Source organism: Camelus bactrianus, chromosome 12, assembly GCF_048773025.1.
Source record: "Camelus bactrianus isolate YW-2024 breed Bactrian camel chromosome 12, ASM4877302v1, whole genome shotgun sequence".
Taxonomy (NCBI): domain Eukaryota; kingdom Metazoa; phylum Chordata; class Mammalia; order Artiodactyla; family Camelidae; genus Camelus; species Camelus bactrianus.
In genome coordinates this window covers 49,482,369-49,507,341 of record NC_133550.1, presented here as the reverse complement: position 1 = coordinate 49,507,341, position 24,973 = coordinate 49,482,369, and the positions used below count along the sequence as shown (strand labels likewise).

Sequence of the window (24,973 nt, the reverse complement as noted above, 5' to 3'; positions counted from 1 at the left end):
TTTAATGGTGAGCTCACCTTTGGCAGGGATGATTTGTTCTATAAGAAACCAGTGTAGCTGGATGCTTTCGTTTTAGTTCCTCTAGCCTGTCCCAGGCTAGGACGCATTTTATGCAAGTTTCTTGAAAGTTCCCTGAACCAACTCTGTGGTATATATTCAGACTCTAAGCTAAGTAATGAGGTTTAGAGTATGCATATAGTGAAGATCTAACACGTCACCCCCAGTTCCTGCTTTGCCCACAGCCATAGGGCCTCCTTCTAAGTCTGGGACCACTTGGCATCCCTGTCATCTGCCTCAGTCCACATCTACCAAGATGTCAGCTCACTATCACTGCCATTCCAGCCTCTACTTCCTCTTTCATTCCTGGCACCTGGCAACGTGGATTATGCTATTTCACGTGCAATCTAAGATACAGACAGTTTTTTAATTGTTAGATTTTACCTGGCACATTTTGATGTTTGTAATGGGAGAGGTTCTATGTTAGCTCAGTCTGACAGATTACAGATTCACTCAAATTTAGTCTCTAAATTGGATTTTAATTTGAAGTATGAGCAACAGCATAAAGACAGTCTGCCTAACCAAATAGTTGCTCAGATGTGCAAATAAATGCCAAAAATTAACCAGGCTGCAAAAATGCTTTCAAAGTCTGTCTTCCCAACTGGGAGGACAATTTCTTACTCAATTAGGTTAGTGTGAATTATAGCTCACATAGGATGAGTTAACTTTGCAAAACAGTAATAGTAATGGATAGAGAAACCCATCCAAGCAGAGAAGGGCAGTGAGCCAGGCCCACTTACAGCAAGGGTCCCTTATCTGTGGCCGAGCATGGGCCGAAGAGACACTGGGTACAATACAAGTGGGTTAGGAGAATTCAGCTAAAATGTTTAACTGAAACAGTTGATGTCAATGTTTGATAAAAGTCCAAATGTGAGCTAGCATGAGAATATAAAACCTCTGGGAGTAGCAAAAACTCACAATCTCTTTTTCACAGACATTTACTGGGAGCTCATGAGAAAGAATGGATCAGAGTTCATTGGAGAGTTGAAGACCCACTCAACTGGGAGACGGATAAAAGCAAAAGCCCTGTACCCCAAGGGAGAGGGGCAGGGAGGCAGGAAACAGTCCCAGTTCCAAGATCCTATACCAATACTGTTAGAGGTCTCTTACCACCGGGGGACGGGCAGGGAGCTCTTCCACACAAGACCCTCCAACGACCAAGGCAGAGTTTAGTCTGGTTGACCAAGGAGAGGCCGGATCACTGAGAAAGCTCCCGGCACAGGGTCTTTCCGAGACCTAGGCTGGGCCAGGACAACAGAGAAACTCCTTTGTCCGGTACCCCGGGCAAGTAGGTACCAAGAAACAAGCAACAGTGCTCTACTTCCGGGGGATGGTAAAGAGTAGAGATCAAGAACCATCTACGGCACCAGTGCACAGGGAAGACAGGCTGAGGGCCGAGCGACTCAAATGGTTCCACTGAATGTAAATACGAAAGACGTTTTCTCTTTTCCATTTTTTTTAATGCTCTAAAAGCAGAGGTTGGCAAGCATTTCCTGTAAGGAGTCTGCAAATAAATAGTTTAAGCTTCATAGACCAAATGATCTCTGTTGCAATTACTCAACTCTGCCATTGTAGCCCGAAAATGCAGCCACAGACAATGTTTAAATGGATGAGCATGGCTGTGTTCCAATAAAACTTTACTTTTAAACACGGAAATTTGAATTTAATACAATTTCCATGTGTCACAAAATATTTGATGAGTTTACTGATCATTTAAAATAATGTAAAAAAACATTCTTAGCTTACAGGCCAGATTTGGTTTGGGGGCTTTACCTTGTGAGCCGTGGTTAGAAGCACAATTAGCAGCAGGGATGATGGGTTTATAGCATAGATACAGTAATAGCATGACAAGCAGGAGGAAGCAAGTGTAAATGTATTGTTTGAAGGAAGACTGTGACTAGTTAAAGGTACACACTATCAACCCCAGCCCTCCTCCCCCACTACAAACAATGAAAGAAAGACTTACAGCAAAATAAGCAGAGGCCTACGTCAATACTAGGTCAGGAAAGTATTGTTTGAATAGATGGCAGTTGATTAGTTACAGCTCCTTTACCTTTGGAAAATGTACAATTTACAAATAAAAAATCTCATCTTGAAAAATATCCAGGAGAAACTTCTAAGACAAATATAATTAAATATATTTAAATAATTAAATGCATTTGAAAATAATGGAGCGCAATTCAAGAGAAGCAGTTTTGAAAATGTGTTCATACAGAGATTTTTAAACCCACGGGCAGGGGGTGTGGTTGGGGGAATGAAACTAAGCAGGAAATTGGGGATACCTCAATGTGTATCTGTGTACAACTAATCCTGCCCGTAGCTAATTTGCTCAACTACTCAGGATCACTGAGGCCAAGATCATATGGTGACTGCTATACTGTCTTAGCTCAAACTGCTATAACAGAATGCCCTGGCTTAAAAAACAGATGTTTTTTTCTCACAGTTCTGGAGGCTGGGAAGTTCAAGATCAAGGTGCCAGCAGGCTCAGTTTCTGGTAAGAGTGCCTTCCTGGCTGACAGTCTTCTGCCTTCCGGATGTACATTCACATGGCAGAGAGAGAGAGAGAAAGAGAGAGCGCTGGTCTCTCTTATGAGGATACTAATCCCATCGTGACCCCCACTCTCAATGACATCATCTAAACCCGACTACTTCCCAAAGGCCCCACCTCCAAACACTATCACACTGGGGGCCAGGGCTTCACGGTGTGAATGAGGGAGGGAGAGACACACACATGCAGTTCATAGCATGCAAAGTCTTAATACTTTGCTATTGGAAGTTGTCATTTGAATGCCAAGCTATCAATGCTTGGATAATGTGTGACATCAGAAGAAATGAGTGTCCAACGTGATCCAGAATGCCTTATTCATCCAGAGGTGTGTATCTGCCAACTTTAACTAACTACAACAGATCTGAGAAGCTGGAGCGATGCAGAATTTCCCTCTGAGCCACCCAAATAAATACCGCATCATGCCTTTAGTAACTACCTTACTTATTTTATCTTCCACTATTCACTTACAAAACCCCCATTTTCTACAGAACGTATGCTGGACCAAAGAAGGAAAGGAAATGGATCCTTTATTTTCTGGTTAAAAAATGGTTAAAAATGAATAATTTTGGCCCAAAGCAGTCATTTTCAGTTATCTGTAAGGTTTACTTAGGTGGACCATCTCTCGCACGTTGAAAGCTAGACAAATACGCATTGCTTGGGCTACTGAAACACACACTAAAACCTGAAGGCATTTATTTAATGATCATGGGTAAGCACGGTGTGTTTTGCCCTTCGGGACATATAGAGCCAATCTTGAAGGAGGAAAAGAAATCACAATTTTCTCTTTGTTCCTGAAACTCAGGTTCTGCCATAGGCCAAAATCCCTCTCACTTGTCCCACTTAACGGCAAAGGCTGCAGGGAAAGGGACTTGGGGCACTATTATCACATTCTCAACTCCCTCCTGTGAGCCTGTCAAAATTCCAGGTTTATGAAGAAGTTTTATCTGCATGTGAAGATCACTGAGAGGGATCCGAATGTCACAGTCATTATCTCTTGGTTCACTGGTACAGCATGGGAAGAAGGAACAGAATATTGCTAGTACTTCCTTATAATTCAATATATGTGTATTTTGATCTTTCGTACTAAGAAATAACCGTGATTCATCATAAGCACAACCATTTATTAAACACCTGCTCTTTTCAAATAATTGTGCTAGACTTTTAAAACACATCACTTAAATTAGTCTCTACCAGTATCAGTATACATCCCTTTTATAAGCATTGGATAAAGTTCTTTCTCTTCTTTCCAGGCAACATACTCTCCTAGTGGTGCCTCCTACCTATCTGCCTGTTCTCTGAAGCCTTGGCAAGCACCTCTGTGTCTGCCATCCCTTACAAGTCCAAGTTCCTCAAGGCTCGCTACAGACCCATGCTCTTGCTCTCCGCAGTGCAGCACAGTCATTAAGCTCAAGGCCTCGAATGTCAACCAGCCAGAGCTCCAGTCCCTTTATTTAGCCTCTTTCTGCCTCAATTCCCACATCTTCAAAACACGAATAGCATCTGCCTCAAAGGTCTGCCGTCAGGACTAATTGAAATGAAACATGAAAAGCACAATGCCTGGCACGTAGTAAATGCTTAATACATGTGAGCTGTTGTAATACTCAGACTACGATGTCATAAGTGATCTGCACGCTCCACCCCTAGCCCTCGGCTTGGCACCTGGCACTTGGTGACTCCCATCCACTCTCCCTTGAGTGGCAAAGTGAAGGAGGAGCCAAAGGACTGTATCACCACACAAAGTGGGCATCATTATTCCTATATTAAGAATGAAAGAAATAGACCGTGGAGAGAGTAAACAGCATTCTAAGCTTCCACAGATAGTAAGTGGCAGAATTGCAATTCAGATCCATATCTGTCTAAATCTGAAGCTTGTGCGCTTTTCGTTTATTGCACTGGGGAAAACATGCCCTGGGGAGAAGAGGTGGAGAATATTCAGTACTGAGTACTGCCTGCGGACCTGTTCAGTGTTCATAGGCTTATGTACATTTGCTCAGTTGATTTTTACAGACAACTCAAGAGGTAGATACTATGAATATTTTCAATGTTATAGGTGAAAACCAAAGAACAGAGAGGGGATTATTAAGAGGCCAAGGTTACAGAGCTAAGGAAGAGGCAGGCATAGGTAAGATTTGAACCCAGATTTCTACACCCGGTGCTAACACCCCTGACTGGCAGGTGTATGCCTCTCTGTGCATCATATGATGCTTCACAATTAAACAGCACTAAACAGGAGTCAAAAAGTCACACTCTTGGTTACATTCTCCCCAGGCAACTGTTTGGTACACTTTTGATTAATGCATATAAATAGAATCAAACAAAACCGCTGAAATCTACACAGACTCCAGTCCCTGTCTTTAACAATGACTGAATCTTCAAGTCCATCTGTAACAGCTTTTCCAATTTGTCATTCAAGTTTTGCCCGTACATTTCCAGTACTCGGTAATGGGATGTTCCGGAATTCCCGGAAGGCACCCCTTCTAATTTTGAGCAGAATACATGTAGAGAATTTTTTCTTGAATAAAAAATCTGTCATCTTGTATCCTTTGTGACATACCTAGTTTTGCCCCCGAAGCAGTATTTGAAGAAAAAAACCACTAATATATTCAGCACACATTTGAGCACTTATCTTTCAGACGCTGTGGTAGGCAATGGGTACACAAAGGTCAATATAAATAAAAAGAAAAAAATCTGTATTGTGTTTTAAGCACTCTAGTACAATTATGGGGTGGAGGGGAACGTTATAGAAGCATCAAGAAAGGAGTGACTTGGGAAAAGAGTGAGCTGGCAAATTAGATGTTTATACAGGAAACTTTTTGTTTTGACCTCCAGGCATCTCATCTCCAACTACTTCCTGCTTCTACAGAATACCAAAATAAACACTGGTCGTGACCTCTTAATATAGTTTGAATGCAACAAACATCTCGGGTCCCTGCCCCCTGGCAGGAGGGTCGGGATACAGCTGGCCCTCTGTAGCCATCAATTCCACATCCACAGATTCAGCCAACTGGGGATGGATGGTTGTTGAATCCGAGAATGTGGAACCCAAGGATATTATACAGATGACTGACTGTACTACACCTTTTTCTGTAAGGGACTTGAGCATCCTGGGATTTTGGTATCCGCAAGAGGTCCTGGAACCAATCCCTTGTAGATATCCAAGGGCAACTTCCCTGACTTCCAGGACTGGGGGAAGAAGTAATCATCAATATTGAGTGGTGACTAGGTAGGTGCCAAGCCTGTTCTAAGTACTTCCTACATATTAACTCGTTTAAAGTCAATATGCTATGAGGTCAGTGCTATTTTTATCATTTCCCATTTTACAGACAAGAAAGCTGAGATTCAAAACCATCCTAGTCACACTAGAATTTGCAGAGCTAGTAAGCAGAAAAGCTAGGGTTCAAACCCAGGCGGGCTGGCTCTGGGGTGCACGTTTTAAGTTCCGTGCTAAGTCACCCCTGTCTCAGCCCAGGACTACTAGAAATCCAAGAGTCACATACCTCACAGTTTCCACAAGGCTTCTGTGACAGCTGCAATGGTTTGAGTTCGTAGTAAGGCTATGGCGCATGCCTGAATTCAAGAAGACCTATTCTTAGAGACCCCGTGTAGGCTCTGTGGGATCACTACTTTCTTTTTTAAAACGCCAGTATCACATTCTTCTATGAATATGCCTTAGATTTTTTCCCTCAGGAGGCAATAACAAGTAGATTGGTCTATAGTTTCCCAAAACATCTTTAACACTTTTTTGAAAGGCAAGATATTTGTCCATCACCAATTACGGCTCTTCTACAGTTTTCCTCAAAAATCACTTTCAGTGTTCTCTAAGCCATATTCTCAAATTCATTACCATTAGGTAGACTCAGCTGTGATTTAATGGAGTTCTTTTTCCCCCCTCATCTAACTTGGAGGTTTAAATTTTTTTGCCATTCTGTGATCCCCATTATTCTATTCTTTTTTGGTGAAAGATGATTCTTTGATAGAATAAAAAGATTTTATACTGAAATATCATAGCTATCACCATAGTAGGAAAGTAAACAAAAATAGCAGAACTAGTTGGACTTAGAATAGTTCCTGTGTTTCTCGGGGAAATTATCACTGGTTTAAATTAGAAGCCCTCGTTTTCTGTCCAAGACAGATACTATCTGAGTATAACTTCAATATAAATTTCAATTCAACATAATTTCTTTCAAGTAGTCTTTGGGTATATTGCTTTTATTAGGCGAGTCTTCAAATTCAGCTAGCATGTTACTTAGTAAAACTCAGTCATGGGGAGGAAACAAAACAAAACAAAAAGCTATCACCTAAACCAGAAAGTAAAGCCTTGATGCAATCAACATGACTTTTTAAGGTTGTGTTTACATTGGCCAACACGGAGTGATTTCAAATTAAATCCATATTAACTTGTTAGTCAGGACATAACTCTATCATTCATCCATTTGTGGTTTTTTTAAAAAGTAAGACAACGTAGCTTATTTGTGCACACATGTGTGTGTTAGGCCCTCTTCTTTTTTTTTTTTTTTAAACTTTTCAGTTTTATTCTGGCACTAATTTGCGTGGTTCAATTAAATTAACCAGTTAAAATAGCAGGTGGATGCAGGCAATGGAAGTAGAACTACAAGTATCAACACCAGCACCTCATATCCTTTCTTGGCCCTGGAAAGTATTCCACTTTTAGGTCTGCTACACACACACAAAGCAAACTGAGAAAGTAAGGTAGCCACTGCTTCTACATATAGTGAGTTAGAAGGCTTTTTTTTCTTTGTCTTTTCTTTCTTTCTTTTTTTTTTTTTTTTTTAGCAGTAAGAATAACTCCATGATAGCTAGTTTGGCTAAGTCAGTTTCATTCACTCATTTATTCAATCAATCAATCAATATTGAGTGTGCCAACTATAAGCCAGACAATGTGTTGGGCTCTATGTAAACAAATCCAACATAGTTTCTGACCTGATAAAGACTATATCCTAATAGACAGATGTCAGGACAGAGAAAAGAACTTTCTCCAAGAGGTATTGACTTTGTATCTACAATAGCATCCCTAATACTCAGTACACATATCTTCCCATTTGGTACTACTCTCTAAATGTTCCCTTTTCCCTATTAAATAGCTAAGCCCCCTTTGTAATTCTGAAAAAGCACTCAAAAGTAAAAGAATTAATTTCATTGATGACCAGAGCACAACAAATACATCTCAGAGCTTGGATAGCTGACATATCAAACTAAAAGGTATTCACCAAATTTCTTTTTCTTTTTCTGGATGCTCAATCATTATTTTTTTTTAATTGCAACTTTAAAATTGTGTGTAAAGCTCTCATTAAATAGAAAATACGTTTTTCCTAATCAAGAATACGTATGTATATATGTTTATATGTATATGTAACTGAATCACTTTGCTGTACAACTGAAATTAACACAATATTGTAAGTCAACTATACTTCAATTTTTAAAAATGGACAAAAAAACTCTTCAGAAATTTGGTTCCTTCTCTTTGCAACTTTTCATTCTCAAAGAAAAAGAACAGGTGAATGTGGCATGATTCTGACTCTTGGAAAATATTCTGTAACTATATAGTGCAAAAAGAAACTCAAATATTGATCTGCAAAAGAAAATTCAATAAAAATATATTTTTAAAAATGTTCCGTGAAGCTTACAGAAAACAGGAGAAAGAAAGCAAACACTCAAAGTTTGTAGACTGAAACATCTGGCTGCTGATTTGAAAAGGCTTTAGGACAAGAGTCATAAAATATAGTCAGCCTCTCTCTCCTCCCCACCAGGGCATACAACTTTAAAACAACATAAAGAGTGGCTTAATTTTTACTTTCCTTCATCTTTAATCTCTCCGTATGCCAAATAAATACATAAATTAATAACAAAGAGAGAGAAAGGGAAAGCCTCTTTGGACTATGAACAAAAGCAATTTTCAGGCAAATGCAGATTTTATAAAAACTGGTGAATATAGTTGATAAGAAAAGCTATAGGCTGCCCAAGGCTTGAATTGGGAAGTACATAAAGTAATAAGCTCTGCTTGCCCTGAAAATGGAAAAGAGAGACATTTTTAATGTATCACAAATTCTGTGAAAAGTTTGGCACTCATGGAACATCCATTTGCATTCAACTTTTGCTCTCATTTTTTTTTTTTCATAAGGTTGCTATCCACAAAACTAAAAGCTCTTGGCTTTATATTAGAATTTTTTAAAGGGCGAACATCTTAATGTTTAAAAGGGAAAACACAAGATATTTTTCAATCAATATTTTAGATTATGGCTTCTTTTAGAATCCAAGAAATCAGGATTTCCGTTTACATTTTTGCAACGTATCCAAGTTGAATTTAACTCAGAAAAAAATTAGGTGACTTTGACATCAGCATTCTACTTTATATAGGTGCCTGGATACAGATTAGAAGATACTGATCATGTTATAAGCAAAGTCTCAAGTACTTTAAATTACACGGTTTCAATTACTCTCAGACATTGTCTTAATTATTCATTTTCTCCAAGAATTGATTTTGTAAATCTTCTTTATAAGTCATATAAAGACTTCTTTATAAGTCATGATTATTTAAAAAGCTATTCTGCTTAAAAGCAGGGGGAAAGGTAAGCAGAAGCAAAATTTTGAAGAATTCTGTTTGTATTGTCTATTCTGACCTTGAGATGTTAAATGAAGGAGACTTGGAGCTGCTGGACTTAAGAAAACTGCCTAAATCCACGCCGTCTTTAACATAGTGGAATATTTCAATGTTCTCTGTTATAAGGGTATTAATTATCATGGATTGCAACCTGCTTTGTTCCCTAGATTTTAGCTGAAGGTCATTCCTGGTTTTAGAGATTAAAATTGGGCAAAAGTGTAGGGAAGAATTGCTCTGAACATTTTAAATATTGAGGAGAGAAGATTCCACCCTTAATCTCCTTATTAGCATCTTCTTGCCACAAGGGTAAGTTACCGGTACTACTTTCTATATTATAATCTAATATAAGGTATTAGACTGAAAATGAACATATCCCATATTATGACCACTTGGGTTCAATAATGACATGTAAATTACAACACTCAGTATATCTTTGAAAACCTAATTATAATGTATGGTGTTTTAGTCTAGCAATAAGAAGGAAAAAGCTTGGTCTATAGATTTTCTTCGTATACTTATAACCAAATTTCTACCCCAGATGAACACTTAGCATGTTGTTATTTCTCAGTAATTTTTCTTTTCAGTCATTTGCTTGGTTATGGATGTATTCGTGGGATGGTGGCCAAGTTGTACATGGGGAACCGCTTTTATGTGTATTCTTTCCTCTGTCCAGGCTGCTTTCCCTCAGGATCTTATTAATACATCAGAATTCAGTTTAAATGTTGCTTTTTCAGTGAGCCTTCCTTGACTAATGCCATCTAAATAGATGCTTCCCCATTATTCTCTAGCCTCCTGTCATGTTTATTGTTTTCAGAGCCCTGCATATTTTTAACTAATCTAAAATCGTGATTATAAATTACATCACCTGTCCCCTAGTGACCAATTCACAAACCCCATCTTGCGCCACTCTTCCCCGGGATCACATTTTCACACTGACTTTCTTGATGCTCCCAGGATGCACATGTGAAGGCCCTTCTCCAGAGCACATTCTTCCAGATACCTGCAAAGTTTGCTTCCTCACTTTTGTCAGGTCTCTTCTCCAGTGTCACCAACTCAGAAGAAAGGGCCTTCGTTGACTATCATATTTCAAATAGCAGCCCCTGTTACTCTACTTGATCTAGTCTTAGTTTTTCTCACTAGCACTTATCATTGTAATGGATGTGTTCAGTGTGTGAGTCTCTCATTAGGGTGTAAACACCATTAGATTTTATCTACTTTGTTCATTAGGACTGCCACATTGCTTAAAATGGTGCTTGCCATAAGGCTGGCACTCAATACTTATTAGATGAATGAATGAATGAATTCCTTACTTATTATGTTTCCCCCACTTGACTCTTAAGGACCATAAAAGCAGAAACTTTGTCTCTGGTATTCCTGTAGCATCTTGTATATAGTTGGTGATAAATGAATATTTATTGAATGAATGAATGAATGGTTTGCATGAGTGTGTATCTGTGTGTTTAATCTCCCTCCTGCCCCCTGTAGGCTCTAATTACCATGAAGACTGTGATTATGTCTATTTAACTCACCAGTGTATACCAATCCCACAGTAGGGTCTGACTTGTAGTAGGCACTGAACAAGTAAATGATGAATCCCAAAGATGGGGCCAGAGTGAACAGGAACCTGCTCTCACCATAGCCACCCAGAGGCCTCCACAGGCTTAGTCTGAGGTCTTTATAGCAGACAGAAAAGAGTTTAGGATACACACAGAGAACTGAAAACTTAAAGCCACCCATGTTTGTCCTATCAGAGCCCAGGCTGGTTCCAGCAAAGGCTTGCTTCCCAGACAAGACCTAAGAAGCTAGTGCAGACTTCTGAGTTTCTTACTTTCAGATAGTATCTTTTGAATTCTGAGAGAAGTCCATCTTAATTTCGATCCATAATTTTCATTTGTTTGCTTAAAATCTCTGCCCTGAGGATTCTGGATGAATCAGTTTATAATGCCAAAAGGTATCAAGAAAAATTGATTTTAGCATAAAATTTCCCACTAAGTAGTAGAGTACCCTTGAAAACATCTATCACTGCTTCATTCATGTTTTTCCTTTGAAAGATGAAGACTCTAGAAAAGAACCAGCAGAATACATATGGATTCAGGTTTGCTTGATGAGATGCCCTTGGGAGTCTTTATTCAGCATCTTCTTTCCTTTTTCTCCTTTGCCTACCTGGCCCCACCCACGCTGGTTAATCATCACAGCTTAGTGAGCTATGGTTCCCATGGGAATCCTTCAAGCGCATGGGGGGAATAAAGGTTAAGAACTCCTGGCTTATGTCCTCCCTGCCATTCTCCTCAGGGCCCAAATGATGTGAGTCTATGAGCCGTAACTCGGTTCACTATGAAATCCCCATATTTTAACAGCGCTTAAGTTATTGCAGTCCTTAGTTCACTTACACTCGTTTACATTCACTTTTGATGTTCTACTGTGATCAGGGACTATAGCGGGCACTGAGAATACAAAGAAGAGTTTGGGAATGGCTTCTTCCCTCAAGGAGCTCTGTTCAATAAAGAGATAGCTGGAAGAGAGTTCAAGAAAGGCTTTGATGAGGCATACGCAGTAGGTGACCTCAGAGCACACCTGGAAGAGGTGGGAAAGGAGGTGATCTGGAAAACCTCCCAGTAGGTGACTGGAAACTGAGTCCTAATTTTAATTCATTGATTTATAGACAGTTAAAGCTGCACAGTGGCAGAATTATTTAATCCAAACTCCTTATGTGGCACGCAGGAAAACTGATGCTGGAACGGACTAACCAACTCATCCAGAGTGATCATCAGAATCACATCTAGGAGCCAGGTAAGTACTACTGGGCTCTCTCTTTTAAGAAGTTTTTATTTTTTGTAGGAAATTTTTCATCAGTTTATTTCATCAATTTAATGATGAAATTAATCAATTAATCATATTTTACAAATGTGGAGAGAAAATTGTTTATATGTATTGATTTTATGCACAGTAATGATGCCAATAACCCACAGACTGGGCAGTGAGTTGCTGGTGAATTTATTCCGATACATCCCCAGTCCCACCCAACTTGCCTCTTGAGCTAACTCCATACACCCAATTACAACTGGGAAGGACAGGTACAGTCTGGCTGTGAACAAGAAAAAAACTTTAAGGATAGATCTTAGTCGGATTACATTTCCTATCCACAACTGAGCCAGGCATTTAAGAGCTAAGGCAAGACCCCCAAAGTGAAATATTTTCAGTGCTAGTAGTATCTAAAATTGCTCAGGTATGCAATTTTCTTGGAGTTCGTATTCTCTCCTAATGTAGTCGTTTTACTTGGGATGTTTAAAGACTGGGATTTAGTAATAGGACAATATAAGAGCTCATTACATTAAAACAGAAATACTTGGGAAATCCACAATTTCTAATGGCTTGCCATCTGTTCGGTTCTTAGAAGCAATGGATTTATCCTGCTTAGTGCAGATGATGATATTGGGGTGAAATCGTGGATTATGCAATAGATTTCTGACCTGTTTAACTACTGTTACTAATTTACTAGTTTGCAAACTGTTATTTCCCAACATAAAATCAATTACTTTATTTTATTTTTATTTTTCAACTCACCCCAAATAAGGTTGATATAGGCACCACAGAACATCTGTTCGGCGCCAACAGATTGCGTTAAAGTCACCCACAGTCTCCAAATTAAAAACCTCACTGAGTTTTCCCTGTTTTTTTTTTCCCCACTGTACTCGCAGCAGGATGCTCTTTTGCCTTGCCCCATAGTCCACTTTAATCCGCTAGAAAGAAATTTTTAGAGGCACATCGGACTAAATCATTTTCATCTAAGTACACCATTTCCAAATGGCCGCCCAGGGTCCTAAATCCTGCCGCTGCAGATCAGGACAAGCAGGTGTCCTCCGCTGCAGAGTCGTGGGACTCCAGTGCATCCATAATTGGACGTTGGAAGCCAGAAAGCAAACTCGAACACACAAGGACAGGTATAACCCCCGCACGGGTGCACAGGAGAGGGCCGCGATCATAGGGGAGGATTCCATCCTTCGGCTTGGGGAGGTCCTTGGAAGGAAGCAAACACTGCTTCCCCAGTCAAGTCAGCGAGCAGGACGCCCCGGGTCGCAGGTCAGAAGTTGAATTTCAACCCAGCCTGCGTTGCATCCCAGCGATTTCCGCAGCCCGGGAACCACGGCGCACCGGCTGGGAGAGAACGAGGCTGGCTGGGGCAGGAGAAACTGTGAGTTGCTACTGCCAGAGAGCTGCCGGCGGCGGGGGCAGACGCGACTCCCGCCGCCTTCGGAGCGCAAAGCCGGGTAGAGCGGGCTCCGCGGCCCCGACGCTGCGCCCCTGGCCCGGGCGCGGCTGCCTGCGCTCCGCGTTGCCCTTTCGGCCGAGGGCATCTCCCCGTCACGGCAGCCCAGCCGCCGTGCGCCGGGGCACGGGCCAGCCCCGGGTACGCCTTGCCCGCCCGGGGCGGTTGCCAGGGCATCCGAAGCCGAAACGACCCTCGCCCTTCGGCGCCAGGACAAACTTCCTTCCTCCCGGCCCCCGGGCGCGCTTGCTGGCAGGCAGCTCCGTCTCCAGGCTTCCCCAGTCTGTGGCTGCAGGCGCCCTCGCCCGGCACGGCGAGCTTCCTCCCTGCCCCTCTCCAACCCCCGAGCTCCGGGAGGGCGCCTAGCGGTCCCCGCGCCTCCGCTCCAACAAAGCCGGCGGTCGGGAGGCGATCCTGAGAGGGGCTGGGAGTGGCGGCGGGGGCGCCGGAGCCCGGCGCAGGCACCCCTGGGCCGGGCGAGTACAGCGCGAAGGGGCAGCAGGGACGTGGCGGGCAGAGAAAGGGGAAGAAAGTATCCTGCTCTCGGCGCGAAAGGCTTCTTCGCTCGTCCTCGTTGCCCTGCTCCCCCTGCCCGAGCGCGTACCGCAGCCCTGGTGGGAGTTGGCCGGGGCAGAGGGGGAGGCAGAGGGGACGCAGTGGCCTGGAGGGCGAGACGCTCCCTTACCTCTGTCCAGAGTGAGCGGCTGGACCACTGTCAATGTCGCCATGTCTGCCGTGGGAGCCGAAGTGACGCTCGGCTTCAGCATCAGCAACCGCTTGTAGTGAGAAAAAGAGGAGGAGATTGGGGGCGGGGGTGGAAAGGGAAGACGGAAAGGAGGGGGAGGTGGGGGGAAGGAGGGAAGGTGGTGGTGGTGGAGGAGAAGAAAGCTTGGGTGGGTTGGCAGCCAGATGGAGACGCAACTGTTCCGCGGCGGGCAGACCTTCAGATGCGGCGTGAAGCTGAGCAGGTATCCGAGAGCGAATGCACCGCCGGCTCTGGGAAGGAAGGCTCTGCCCTAGAACTTTGCTATTCCACCCCAAGGAGCGCTGGATGGGTATAGCTGGTGTGTTGCTTTCTTTCAACTTTCCACTCAAATAAAATGGTCAGAGTATACGTATGTCTGGGGGAAGGGAGACAAATAAAAGGGGATACGGGAGCGAGAGATGAAGAGATGATTTTTTTTTCTTTTCAGATAAAGGGTATTGGTCAACCCAGTAATCCCATCCCCTAGAGAGAAAATGCTTCTAGTTCAGAAATGTTGGGATTTAATTGCAGTTGCTGTTAATTTCTGTTAAAGTTTATTTTGGAATGTTGACTTGTAACTGTACACAAGATAACTGACTTAAGGCCAAGGTTCCATCACTAGGTCTCCATTAAGAACTTGGGTATATTGCCTAGAAAATAACTTTCCTTAAAAGCAAACTTCTTAAAAATGGCTTTAAATTAGAAAGAAAGAAAGAAAGAAAGAAAGAAAGAAAGAAAGAAAGAAAGAAAGAAAGAAAGAAAGAAAGAAAGAGAAAGGAAGAAAGAAAGGAAGAAAGGAAGAAAGGAAGGAAGGAAGGAAGAAAGAAAGAAAGAAAGAAAGAAAGAAAGAAAGAAAGAAAGAAAGAAAGAAAGAAAGAAAAAAACATAAAGAGAAGTTTCTATCACTAAGTTTGAAAAACATGTCCCTAGCACTTTTCCAGGTTGATAGATACAGTCAGTGGTTACTCAGAGTTGCCACTTACTGATTAACATATGTGACAGAAATTGAAGGAGGCCACCGCCTGACTTAGGGGATTCAGTACAGTCCCTGCTTTCCAGTAGCCTGAATCTGCTGAGATGATGTTATTAAAAGGGTGACTTCAGAGTCAGTTGATCAAGGTGCAGTTACTAGACTCTTCAGATATTGGCTGAGACCCCTTCACCCCAACAGACTGCTTTCACTATCTTGCCACTGTAGGGACTCTCATTTTTTGATCAGGAAATTAAGAAGCATATAGAAATCTTATATAAGCAGAATGATGATGACTTTGGGTTTGGGACTGGAAGTGACAAAGCTTCCTCCATCCCCTTCCCCTTCCCTATGACAGAGCAGAATTATTTTGGCTAGCAATATACTCTTAAAGACAAACACTGTTTTACAGAAATACATTTGCATATAATCTATGTCATTGTCTTCTGGTTACCATATGGATGCTTTCTGAAGATCTTTTCCATCTCATGGTTTACATTTGAAAAAACAAACAAAGATTTCACCAATGATTTGAGAAAGTCAAAAATGACTGGCGAAACACCCTAACAGACCATAAAGACACCTAAAATAATAATTCAATATTTTCATTTAGTGTTTTAGAAAGAACCCCGATCTTGAAATTCAAGTCTTAGTTATGTGCTCTTCAGAAATCATTCTCTCACCAATTCCCCAATTTCTTCATCTGTCAAACAAGGACATTCATAATCTTCAATCTCATTGAGTGTCTTTAAAATATGAGAACTAATTCTACCCTGCAATCTTACCGAGTTTTGTGAGGGTCTGATGAGATCATGCACATGCATGTGCTTTTATATGAATACAGCTGTATTCATACTACAAACACACATCCCATCCAAAGATAAATGTAGCATGGCCTTTTTTATGGACAGTGCTCAGTACAAGTTGGGAGACAAATAATGAACAGGCCATGAGAATATGAGCAAGGTCTGAGCAAGAATAAGAGCGGTGAGTGCTCTAAGTACTGTAGAAAGAAAGTGCTGTGGGAGAGAGGAAGAAGCCACAATTCTGGTTGATTATAGTTATTCACATCCCCTAAATCAAACAACAGGGAGAAGTTGAATTGTGCACAATAACAGCAGAGTATGTGCCTAGGTTTTGCACAAACTATCAAACTTCATTCAATATTTGAGGATGAAAAGAACATACAAATCCCTTGGCCACTAACGTAGTTCTTAACAACATACTTTGTTATGAATATGTATTGGAGTGATTTGATTCATAAATCTAAAAGCCATGATTTCAACACAAATCCCAGGTAGTGAGGTCCGTGAAGGTAGGGTTTTTGTCTTTTTGTCTCCTGGTGTATCCCCAGCACCAAACATTTAATAGCATGTTTCTGGACTTACGCTTTGAGCTCCCTAATCGAAAATCTACTCAACCATTCTCCCTCTGTGTTGACTCCCTTTGTGTTGTAGGGTTTTTGTAAGGATTGAGAGAGAAAGCACAAATCACTACATATTCATCAGTTATTATTTCTAGTAGTGGCAAGTTCCATGTCTTTAGCTTATGTCTGTACAGGTGTAGAAAATGAGTAATAATACATTACCTGTTCAATTTTTTAAAATGAAGTATGAATAACAAACTACTGTCTCTCCAAATACATTTGTGAATTTCTACTTGAGACATGCAAAAACGTAAGAAAATGTCCTTAATCTCTTCTTTTGCTTTGGTAGATATGACTACCCTTATGTCTCTCGAATAACAGCCCGAACTCCTGTACCAACCACAATGTTTCATCAAGGTCAATATACTTGATCTATTCATATGTGTGTTGCTTTGCTGATCATGTATCAGTCAGAGAATTGTTAAAAACACCTGTTATTATACTTGTAGCTATTTGGTTACACAACCAATGCAATTTTTCATTAAATGATATATAGTAATTTAGTCTTGGTACCTTTGTTTTTAAAAGAATTCATTAATTCAGTAAATACTTACAGAGCAATTTATATGTGCTAGGCTTGGTGCTAGATTGGTTTCTCTTGTTACCCATTTTATAGATAAGTAAACTGAGACTCAAAAAGTTTAAGCAACTTGCTTAAAAATAGTAGCACCTGTATTCAAGAGCCCCTGTGCTTTCACCTAAGAGACATACCTCATTTTGTGTTACTCAAGATTTAGTGATGTCAGGCCTTTTATTTCAGAGTTCCATATATATATCCTTTATCTTTTTTTATGCTTCAGATATACTTGAAGAGAGAAACGCATGGAAGAAACTTAGGTCAAAGGAGAAAAAAAACTATGATACTGGGTCCATTGTATATAAATACAGGTTAATATTAAAATGACTACCTACTTTGAATGTAAAATCTGTTCTTCTTAAAAATTTCATTTGAAATTACGTTAAGGTCTGTTTCACTTAATTGAATCTTTGTGAATTATATGACAAAAATCAAGAGAAGGTTTGCATAAAGCATTAGCGTACCAAGAAAATGTGTTTAGTTAGATTATAAGTGGAGTATATTAAGTACAGTTTCATATGAGGAAAATAGCACCTTCAAACTAGAATTCTTTCAGCCTTGGGTGTTAGAAATTATTTTTGACTGATTCAAGGTATCACGTTATCTTCTTTAATTCTCACAGCTTTGTCAAAATAGCACTAGATTAAAATGAAGTTCCACCCTATACTTTGAAATATAAATGTGGGTTTTCTGAATAATCATAGAGACTCTTACTATGTTAATTTTATTCTTAGATTTTTTTTTAAACCTAGCGACAAACACATCCATGGTAAAATATCTGAGTATCTTAGACTTGTTTTGGTAATTAATTATTTGTCTGTTCATTCAACAAATACTGTGCTTACTGTATCCCAGACGCTGTTCTAGGCACTAGGATATTGCCGTGAACAAGAAAAAGCCCTCTTCTTACTTGGCTTATAGTCTACCCGAGAGAGAAAGACAATAAACAAACTGACAAACAAGAAAGAGATCATTTAGTGACTAAGTGTTGTGCAAAGAATGAATAATTTGAGGACTGAATTGAGTCTAGAATAATGCCAGGATTACAAAAGACAGAGATAAGGGAAAAGGGCATTCTGAGAAGCAGGAGAGCAAAGCCAGGGATGGGAGAGCAGACATGGTGTGTGTTTGGGCAAAATAGGCAGTTCAATTTGGAGCACAAGAAAAACAAGCCTAAAGAGGGCCATTGAGAGTCAGGTTGTGAAAGATAATGTAATTAACAGAAATGTAATGAACCTTTTATGAATTGCTCTGCACACATCACACAATGAAATGGACAAAGACGATCTAGGCTAAGAAAAAAACATTGTGTCGTAGCATCTACGTTCAAAATTACTAACATCAGAATGAAATGAAGACTTACCAATTCAGAGTTGGATGTTAGAAAATTGAAGATGAACTAAAAACATAAAATGTCAATTTTAATTATTTTTTATTACTTTCAAAATAAATTTCTGAAAAATTTGAGAGAAAGAAATCTGAAATCTGAATAATGAATCCTCACTTGAAGGGTCTTATTTGCATTTTTTTTACATTGCCTGTTATCATGCAAACAGTAAGTATAATAATTAACGTTTGCTATAGTTCTGCCATAGGCAATTGCACATATAATAAGTGCAAAGTCTTTCTGGTACTAGAGTGTTTTATTTATGCTGATTTAACTAATAGACTGTAAAATGATGTTTTTGTTTCACTTTGAAATGAACACTTTTCTATTTTCACAGTTGGAAGTTATGATTGATCTTTATATAATGAAATTTTAAATTCAAAGCTTACGATTTTCTTCTTTTTCTTTATGCACTCCAACCTCATATTTACACCATTGGGGAAGCCTGATAAAAACAAGAGAGGCAAGATAAAATGATTTTTAAAAGTGGTACTGGACTCATCTCTTTCTCACATCTACTCAGGAGATATTTCTGAACTTTTAAAACCCACAAACTTTAATGGTTTTTACATTAAATATTTTTATTGCCATTGCATCTTAAAAAGTTTAGTATAATCAATTTTAAGTCTGCAATTATATCTTTTCTAACAAGTATTTATGGTGCACCTGCTGTATGCCAGGCACGGTTCTATGTTCAGTGGTAAACATGGAGGGAGCGCCTTTTCTATAGAGCTTAGTTTTTATGAAGGGAGACAGACAAAACACAAATAATAAATCAGGTAATCTCTTAGGTAGTGGTAAGAACCTCCAACAGTGATATACCAAAGCTGTTCACACTGTTATGTGAGACCCAACTGTGTGCATCTTGCCCCAGTATCAATTTTAGTGACATCACGTTGTTATCTTCAGATTGGCTATGGTGGGAGTATTTACACGATGGGTATTGGCAAATACTACATATGAAAGTTTTATTTTTCCTCTGAAAAGCCAGTTGTTGAACATTTACCAGCATATCACAAAGTCCACAAAGAAAATAAAATAGGAAATTGTGATGAAATATGCAGCAGCGAGCAAGCAACATTAGAATGGTCAGAAAATAAGTCACACTGTATTTGATAGAAACTTTGTTTTTTCAAATAAGAAAACTACACTGTATTTGTTGGAGTACTGACTAGGACGCTGGACCTGGGATGGAATTAGAAGTAGGAAACGGTCATATTATTTTTGAGGAGTTTACAAAACATTTTGGGAAGGAGATAGAAGCATCAATGAAAAGGCATAGAATGAATTACAAAATGATGTATCAACAAGAATGATGCTGTAAATCTGTATGTGTTAAAAGCATACAAAATAAAAGGAAAGTCTAGAGTCTGTGAATGCTTTCTGGAGATAGTTTACATTCACTTTTAGAGGAAACTGGAGAGAGATTTTCTTTTCTGCACGTAGATAACAAAATGTCACACCTCTGAGCAGAAAGCTACTCTTTGCAATTTTGAATCAAAAGATTGCTAGTCAAATGGACCAAGATCTTCTAAGAGATTTCATGAGAAACTAAAGAAAAGGAGGGACATGATTATTATAATTGGGTGCCTATGTTGCTAAGAAATCTTTTCATGGTAAAGTGAGAACTCTGTTACCTTGATCCTTGAGAAGCACACTAATGATGGTCAAGGGTTATTTGTTTTAGACTTTAGCTTCATTTAAAATATGATTTTCTCCTGAAAAGCACCTTCATTCCTGACTTTCATTTTTTCCCCTTAATCCAGGCCAACTTATTTATTTCTCTCAAATTCTGGTATTATGGAATTAATTAAGGATGTTAGGGAGACACAGATGAAAAGGCCTTCAAATTCTTCCCAGATTGTGACACAGTACAGTAATTGAGGCACTAACTGAATTTACTGTAGGTGTGCTGAGGGCCATACAGCCAGTAATTAGCAAGTTTGGGAGCAAAATACATCATTCGCATGGACAGCACATTCAGAAGAGAGTTATAAACTCTTGTTTTTATCCTCTGGTGCTCTAATTTAAAGCAAAAATTACTACTAGCTTAATTGGTTTGCATTTCAATATGATCTTTCTGGGCCCAACCTGAAGCATAAAGTATCTTAAAGCATAAAGTATCTTTTCAATAGGAACAAATTATGCTCTTCTAAACTCAGTGCCTCACTCTCAGCACCTCTGCCTCCCCTGATTTTCTGGTCCTGGATGAACCCCTATCTCCTTGCCAACGTAGGTAGATCTCTCTGATGCTTATAATCGTATTGTGCCATTCCCTGAGTCTGCAGCTGTGCAAGGTAGATCTGCTTCCTGAAATACAGTGTCTCCAAGAAATTTCCTCTTTAAAAGATTTCCTAATTTTAATTCTTGCTTTACTTGCATAATAAACCCAATGATGACTTTATTTTGGCCTCAAAGGTTTAACTAGAATAAATTAAAAAGAAAAAAAAAAACCCAAGACAACACAACATTGTAGATCAACTCTACTTCAATAATAAATAAATGAATAAATAAATAAATAGGGGAGAACCCAAGAAAAATGAAAAAGGTTGTAATTCTAAGTATCTTCAGGTTCCTGTCACCTGGAATTTTGCATTGATCAGCAGTGGCAAAACAAGCCAAATCAAAGCAGTCTCAAATAAATGGAGAAAAGTAAACAAATCTGTGCCATTTTTAATCTGGGACAAGCAAGTCAACTATTCTATTAAATCTTTTCTCTACACATTTTCTTTTTAATGGGGAATCTTGTTTCGAAATTTTAAGTGTAAGACAACGCACAGGGAAAAAGATTCTCAGTGGGTATTACAAAAGCTCACTCACCAGAAGTAACCAATGTTAACCAGGGATTTTTTTTAAACATTTTTTTTTTTTAAAATGAGTTATAGTCAGTTTACCATGTTGTGTCAATTTCCAGTGTTGAGTACAATTTTTCAGTTATACATGAACATACATACATTCATTGTAACATTCTTTTTCGCTGTGAACCAGGGATTTTTTTCATTTGGTGTTGTCTCTCAGAAAGTGTATATATACATATACATGTGTATACACACACATACACACGTGTTCACATATTTTTTTAAAAACTCACATAGCATTATACTATACACCCTGATTATTTTATCTAGTGATACAATCACTTCATATCAATATATTTTATACATAATCCTTTTTCAAAACATTCTGTTGAAATCATCTCTTACAGATGAACTCTCGGTTTGTTTGTTTCTAGGTTTCTGCTGTCTCAAACACTATTAAGAATGAAAATCTTTCTTGTTTATATCATCTTTATGAGCATGAATTCCACTCAGTTATGGCTCTGTGCTGTATAATCCAGTGTTACAGTGGCCATTTGCCATTTTCAATGACATGCTTTCAGATTATAATACCTGTGACCATTTAATTCCTGCTTCATTTATGCATCCTCTCACATGCCAGTTGATACCTCTCATCTATTGAAATGTCATATTTAATTGAATTTCTAAAACCTAAGATGCCAAAATTTTAAAAATTAGTTGCCACAGATTGATGACTATTTTTTTTTCTATTTAACATATGTGATATGATGATGCACTGTCCAGCAATCTGGTAAATCGCTGATGATGACCACAACTTTCAACTAAGAAGCTAACAGTGTATTTGTCTAAAGCAAGTTAAAAGTTAAGAGCCTTAAAAAATCCACTTTCGGATATTTGTTTCATTGAAGATTTTATTTCTACCAAACAAAGAGACAGGAACACAATGAAAACACAAGATGTTTATTTTTCAAAAAAAGTGATGCATCGATTTACTAATTGGAGAGAACTCTAAGTAAAATTTAAAATGAGAAATACTATTCTTTCATTAAGTGTTGTCACTAGTTAGTAGTCAAAAGAGTATTTAAATCTTAGTGCATGTAGCGCTCTCTACTGGTCATATCTTTACTGCAACTACACTCAGTCTCAAATCTGTATTCACATCAAGTCATAAAAATCATCTCTATCCCAAAAGACTACTAGTATTTGTATTTTAATTTCTGCTTGGTTTCTACTTTTAACTGTGTGTGTGCATGCACACAAATGTTCATTTTGGAATTTCTATACTGAAGTCAGTTTTGAACTCTGCAAATGAATTGTTAGCATATATTATAACAATTAAGCGATAAAGAGATCAAAAAGATGGATATAGAGTTTTAATGCAAGGCATAATGTTTCTGTGTACCTTTAATAGGCAGTGGCTACACCCAAGGTGCTTGCTTCCTCTGACCCCTGGAGAAGACAGGTAAAAGCCTCCCAGGGGAATACTGGATGGCTGTGCATATTCAGCAGTTCACAGGAGTCCGTGACCACCATCACGAGCTCCTTTCCTCTCTCTCTCTACGACTTCTTCCTGTAACACTCCTCAAGTATTAAAAAAAAAATCATCTTACTGGTGCTTTTTTTGAAAGCCTAGGAGGAAATTTTATTACTAGTAGTGAGGAAAGCCATTTGCTTCAGAAGTGTGTGTGTGTGTGTGTGTGTGTGTGTGTGTGTGTGAGACAGTGAGAGAGAGAGAGAGAGAGAGAGAGAGAAAGTACATTCATTCATTCATTCTATCGTTTCATTTCAAGTGGCTACTGTGCACCAAGCACTGTGTTAAGCACTGAAGATAAAGCAGTATTCAAGACCACCAGCCCCCTACTGGAACTGCTGGTGTTGGTAGAAATATTTCTCAATTAAAATAATTATAAATGCTGTTAAGGAACATACATGGTACAATGGGCATCTGTAACCTAAACCAGTCTGGGGGATTCAGAAATGACTTCTCAAAAAAGGAACATTTATGATGTGTTTAAGAAGAGACTTGAGCATGTTTAAATACTAGCCGAGATGGAGGGTTGAAGAAACAGGAGAAGCAATGATAGATGGCATATGGTTACCAAAAAAGTGAGAGGGAACGAGAGGCATCCGGGGAAAAGCTGGCGGGATAGGACGTGGTGAGAGGAAGATACTTCCTTCTGTGGAGCCAGAAGATGAGAGCATGGACACCGTTGTAGGTCAGTTTGTAGAATGCAAGAGGAGACTGAGGGAGTTACCACTGGAAGGCTTATTATTTCAGTGATGGAGGCAGCAAGGCTGTCTGCTAAGACTCCGAGTGGGTCTGAGAAGAGCAGAGAGTATTAGCAATAGCTATTTCACAGAGTTGATAAAAGTGGGCCGAGACCCAGGGTTAGTCAGTCCTGGAGGGGTTTTCTACTGAGTTGATTGATTCTGTCTCAGTCACGTAAGTTCTTCTGCTTTCAAGTCCTTTAAGTGTCTAACTGTGGACTCTGTGAATGACTTTGTGAAGTATTCTCTTTAATATTGTTTACAATAAATCATAACACTCTATAGTCTAGCTATTGTTTCTTCTTAAAGCACAGAATTGATTTAGGAAAGTTACCATTTCCATCATAACTGCCTGACTGAGTGAACACAGATGATACACTCATAACTCCTGGAAACTTCCTGGTCAGGATTTTTCAGTATGGTCATCATTTGTCAAAAGCAATACACATTAATCCTGTATTTATTATTGACATTTTTGTAAATAATATTAGGCCTCCTAAAATATTTTTTGAAGCTGATTTCTATTTTTTATGACTATTTGATATCACTCAGTAAAATACCCACACATGCTGTTACTGTATTTGGTTCAAATAGAGAGAAAACAACTTAATTCTAACAAAAAGACAGCACTGATATTGACGTAAGTATTATTGAACACGTTGCACTCACCCAAATGTGTTCCTCCAGAGTAAAAATAAAATATAATGATATTTTTGAGCCATAAAGGATGTTAAAGAACAGCAAATCTAACCAGCAGTAGAAAATGAGATCCAGAGAGATTATATCAACTGCCCAACTTTTCCTAGCTAGTGAGGAATGGGGCTCAGACTCAAACTCAAGTGACAATCAGTTTAGTGCTTTTTATATTACACTATGTTATAACACTAGATTGTTAACTTCATGAGCAGAGAGACAATGTTTGGTTTGCAACTATATACCCTATATCCATTGCTTGGCATAAAACCAATGCTCAATAAACATTAGCGAATGAAAGAATGAGTAAAAGAATCATTTTTTTTCCTACAAGATAAACTTCATTTAAATACATTTTAAAGTGAAAAATTAGTTCAACTATATTTACTGATTGCTTAATTTGGTACAAGATATTTGTTCTACTATGTTCTATGGAGATTTACAATAAAATGTGGCCCTTCCTCTACAGGAACATATAGCAGTCATAATTATCTCCAGAAAAAGGTAGGGCTTGGTAAATGACACAACGTTAAAATATATGAACAAAGGATTACATGGAACATGAAAGGCATTGTGCTAGGCAGAGATGGCTTTTATGCTAGGTCCTTAAAAACATGA

The 24,973-nt window shown here is 39.1% G+C and overlaps 1 protein-coding gene and 1 long non-coding RNA gene across 22 annotated transcripts in view; one reads left to right on the top strand and one right to left on the bottom strand.

The window, feature by feature from the left end:
- LIN7A (lin-7 homolog A, crumbs cell polarity complex component) overlaps window positions 1-24,973 on the bottom strand; it is a 208,475-nt gene that overhangs the window by 103,034 nt on the left and 80,468 nt on the right. For 12 of the 16 annotated variants that reach the window (XM_074375343.1, XM_074375336.1, XM_074375335.1 and 9 more), the window contains 3 exons: window positions 18,986-19,041; window positions 18,573-18,608; window positions 14,177-14,267 (listed from right to left, as the gene is read on the bottom strand). In XM_074375343.1, the coding sequence (XP_074231444.1) occupies window positions 14,177-14,267; window positions 18,573-18,608; window positions 18,986-19,021 (163 nt within the window). In that variant the 5' untranslated portion in view covers window positions 19,022-19,041. Of the gene's footprint in view, window positions 1-14,176; window positions 14,613-18,572; window positions 18,609-18,985; window positions 19,042-24,973 lie in introns of those variants that run through there. The other 4 variants (XM_074375347.1, XM_074375345.1, XM_074375346.1 and 1 more) reach the window with 4 other exon arrangements.
- The window catches only part of LOC123617997 (uncharacterized), a 90,700-nt gene continuing 78,877 nt past the window's right edge, over window positions 13,151-24,973 (top strand). For 2 of the 6 annotated variants that reach the window (XR_012510800.1, XR_012510798.1), the window contains exon 1: window positions 13,155-13,416. This is a non-coding gene — a long non-coding RNA (uncharacterized LOC123617997). Of the gene's footprint in view, window positions 13,417-24,973 lie in introns of all 6 variants that reach the window. The other 4 variants (XR_012510799.1, XR_006726325.2, XR_012510802.1 and 1 more) reach the window with 4 other exon arrangements.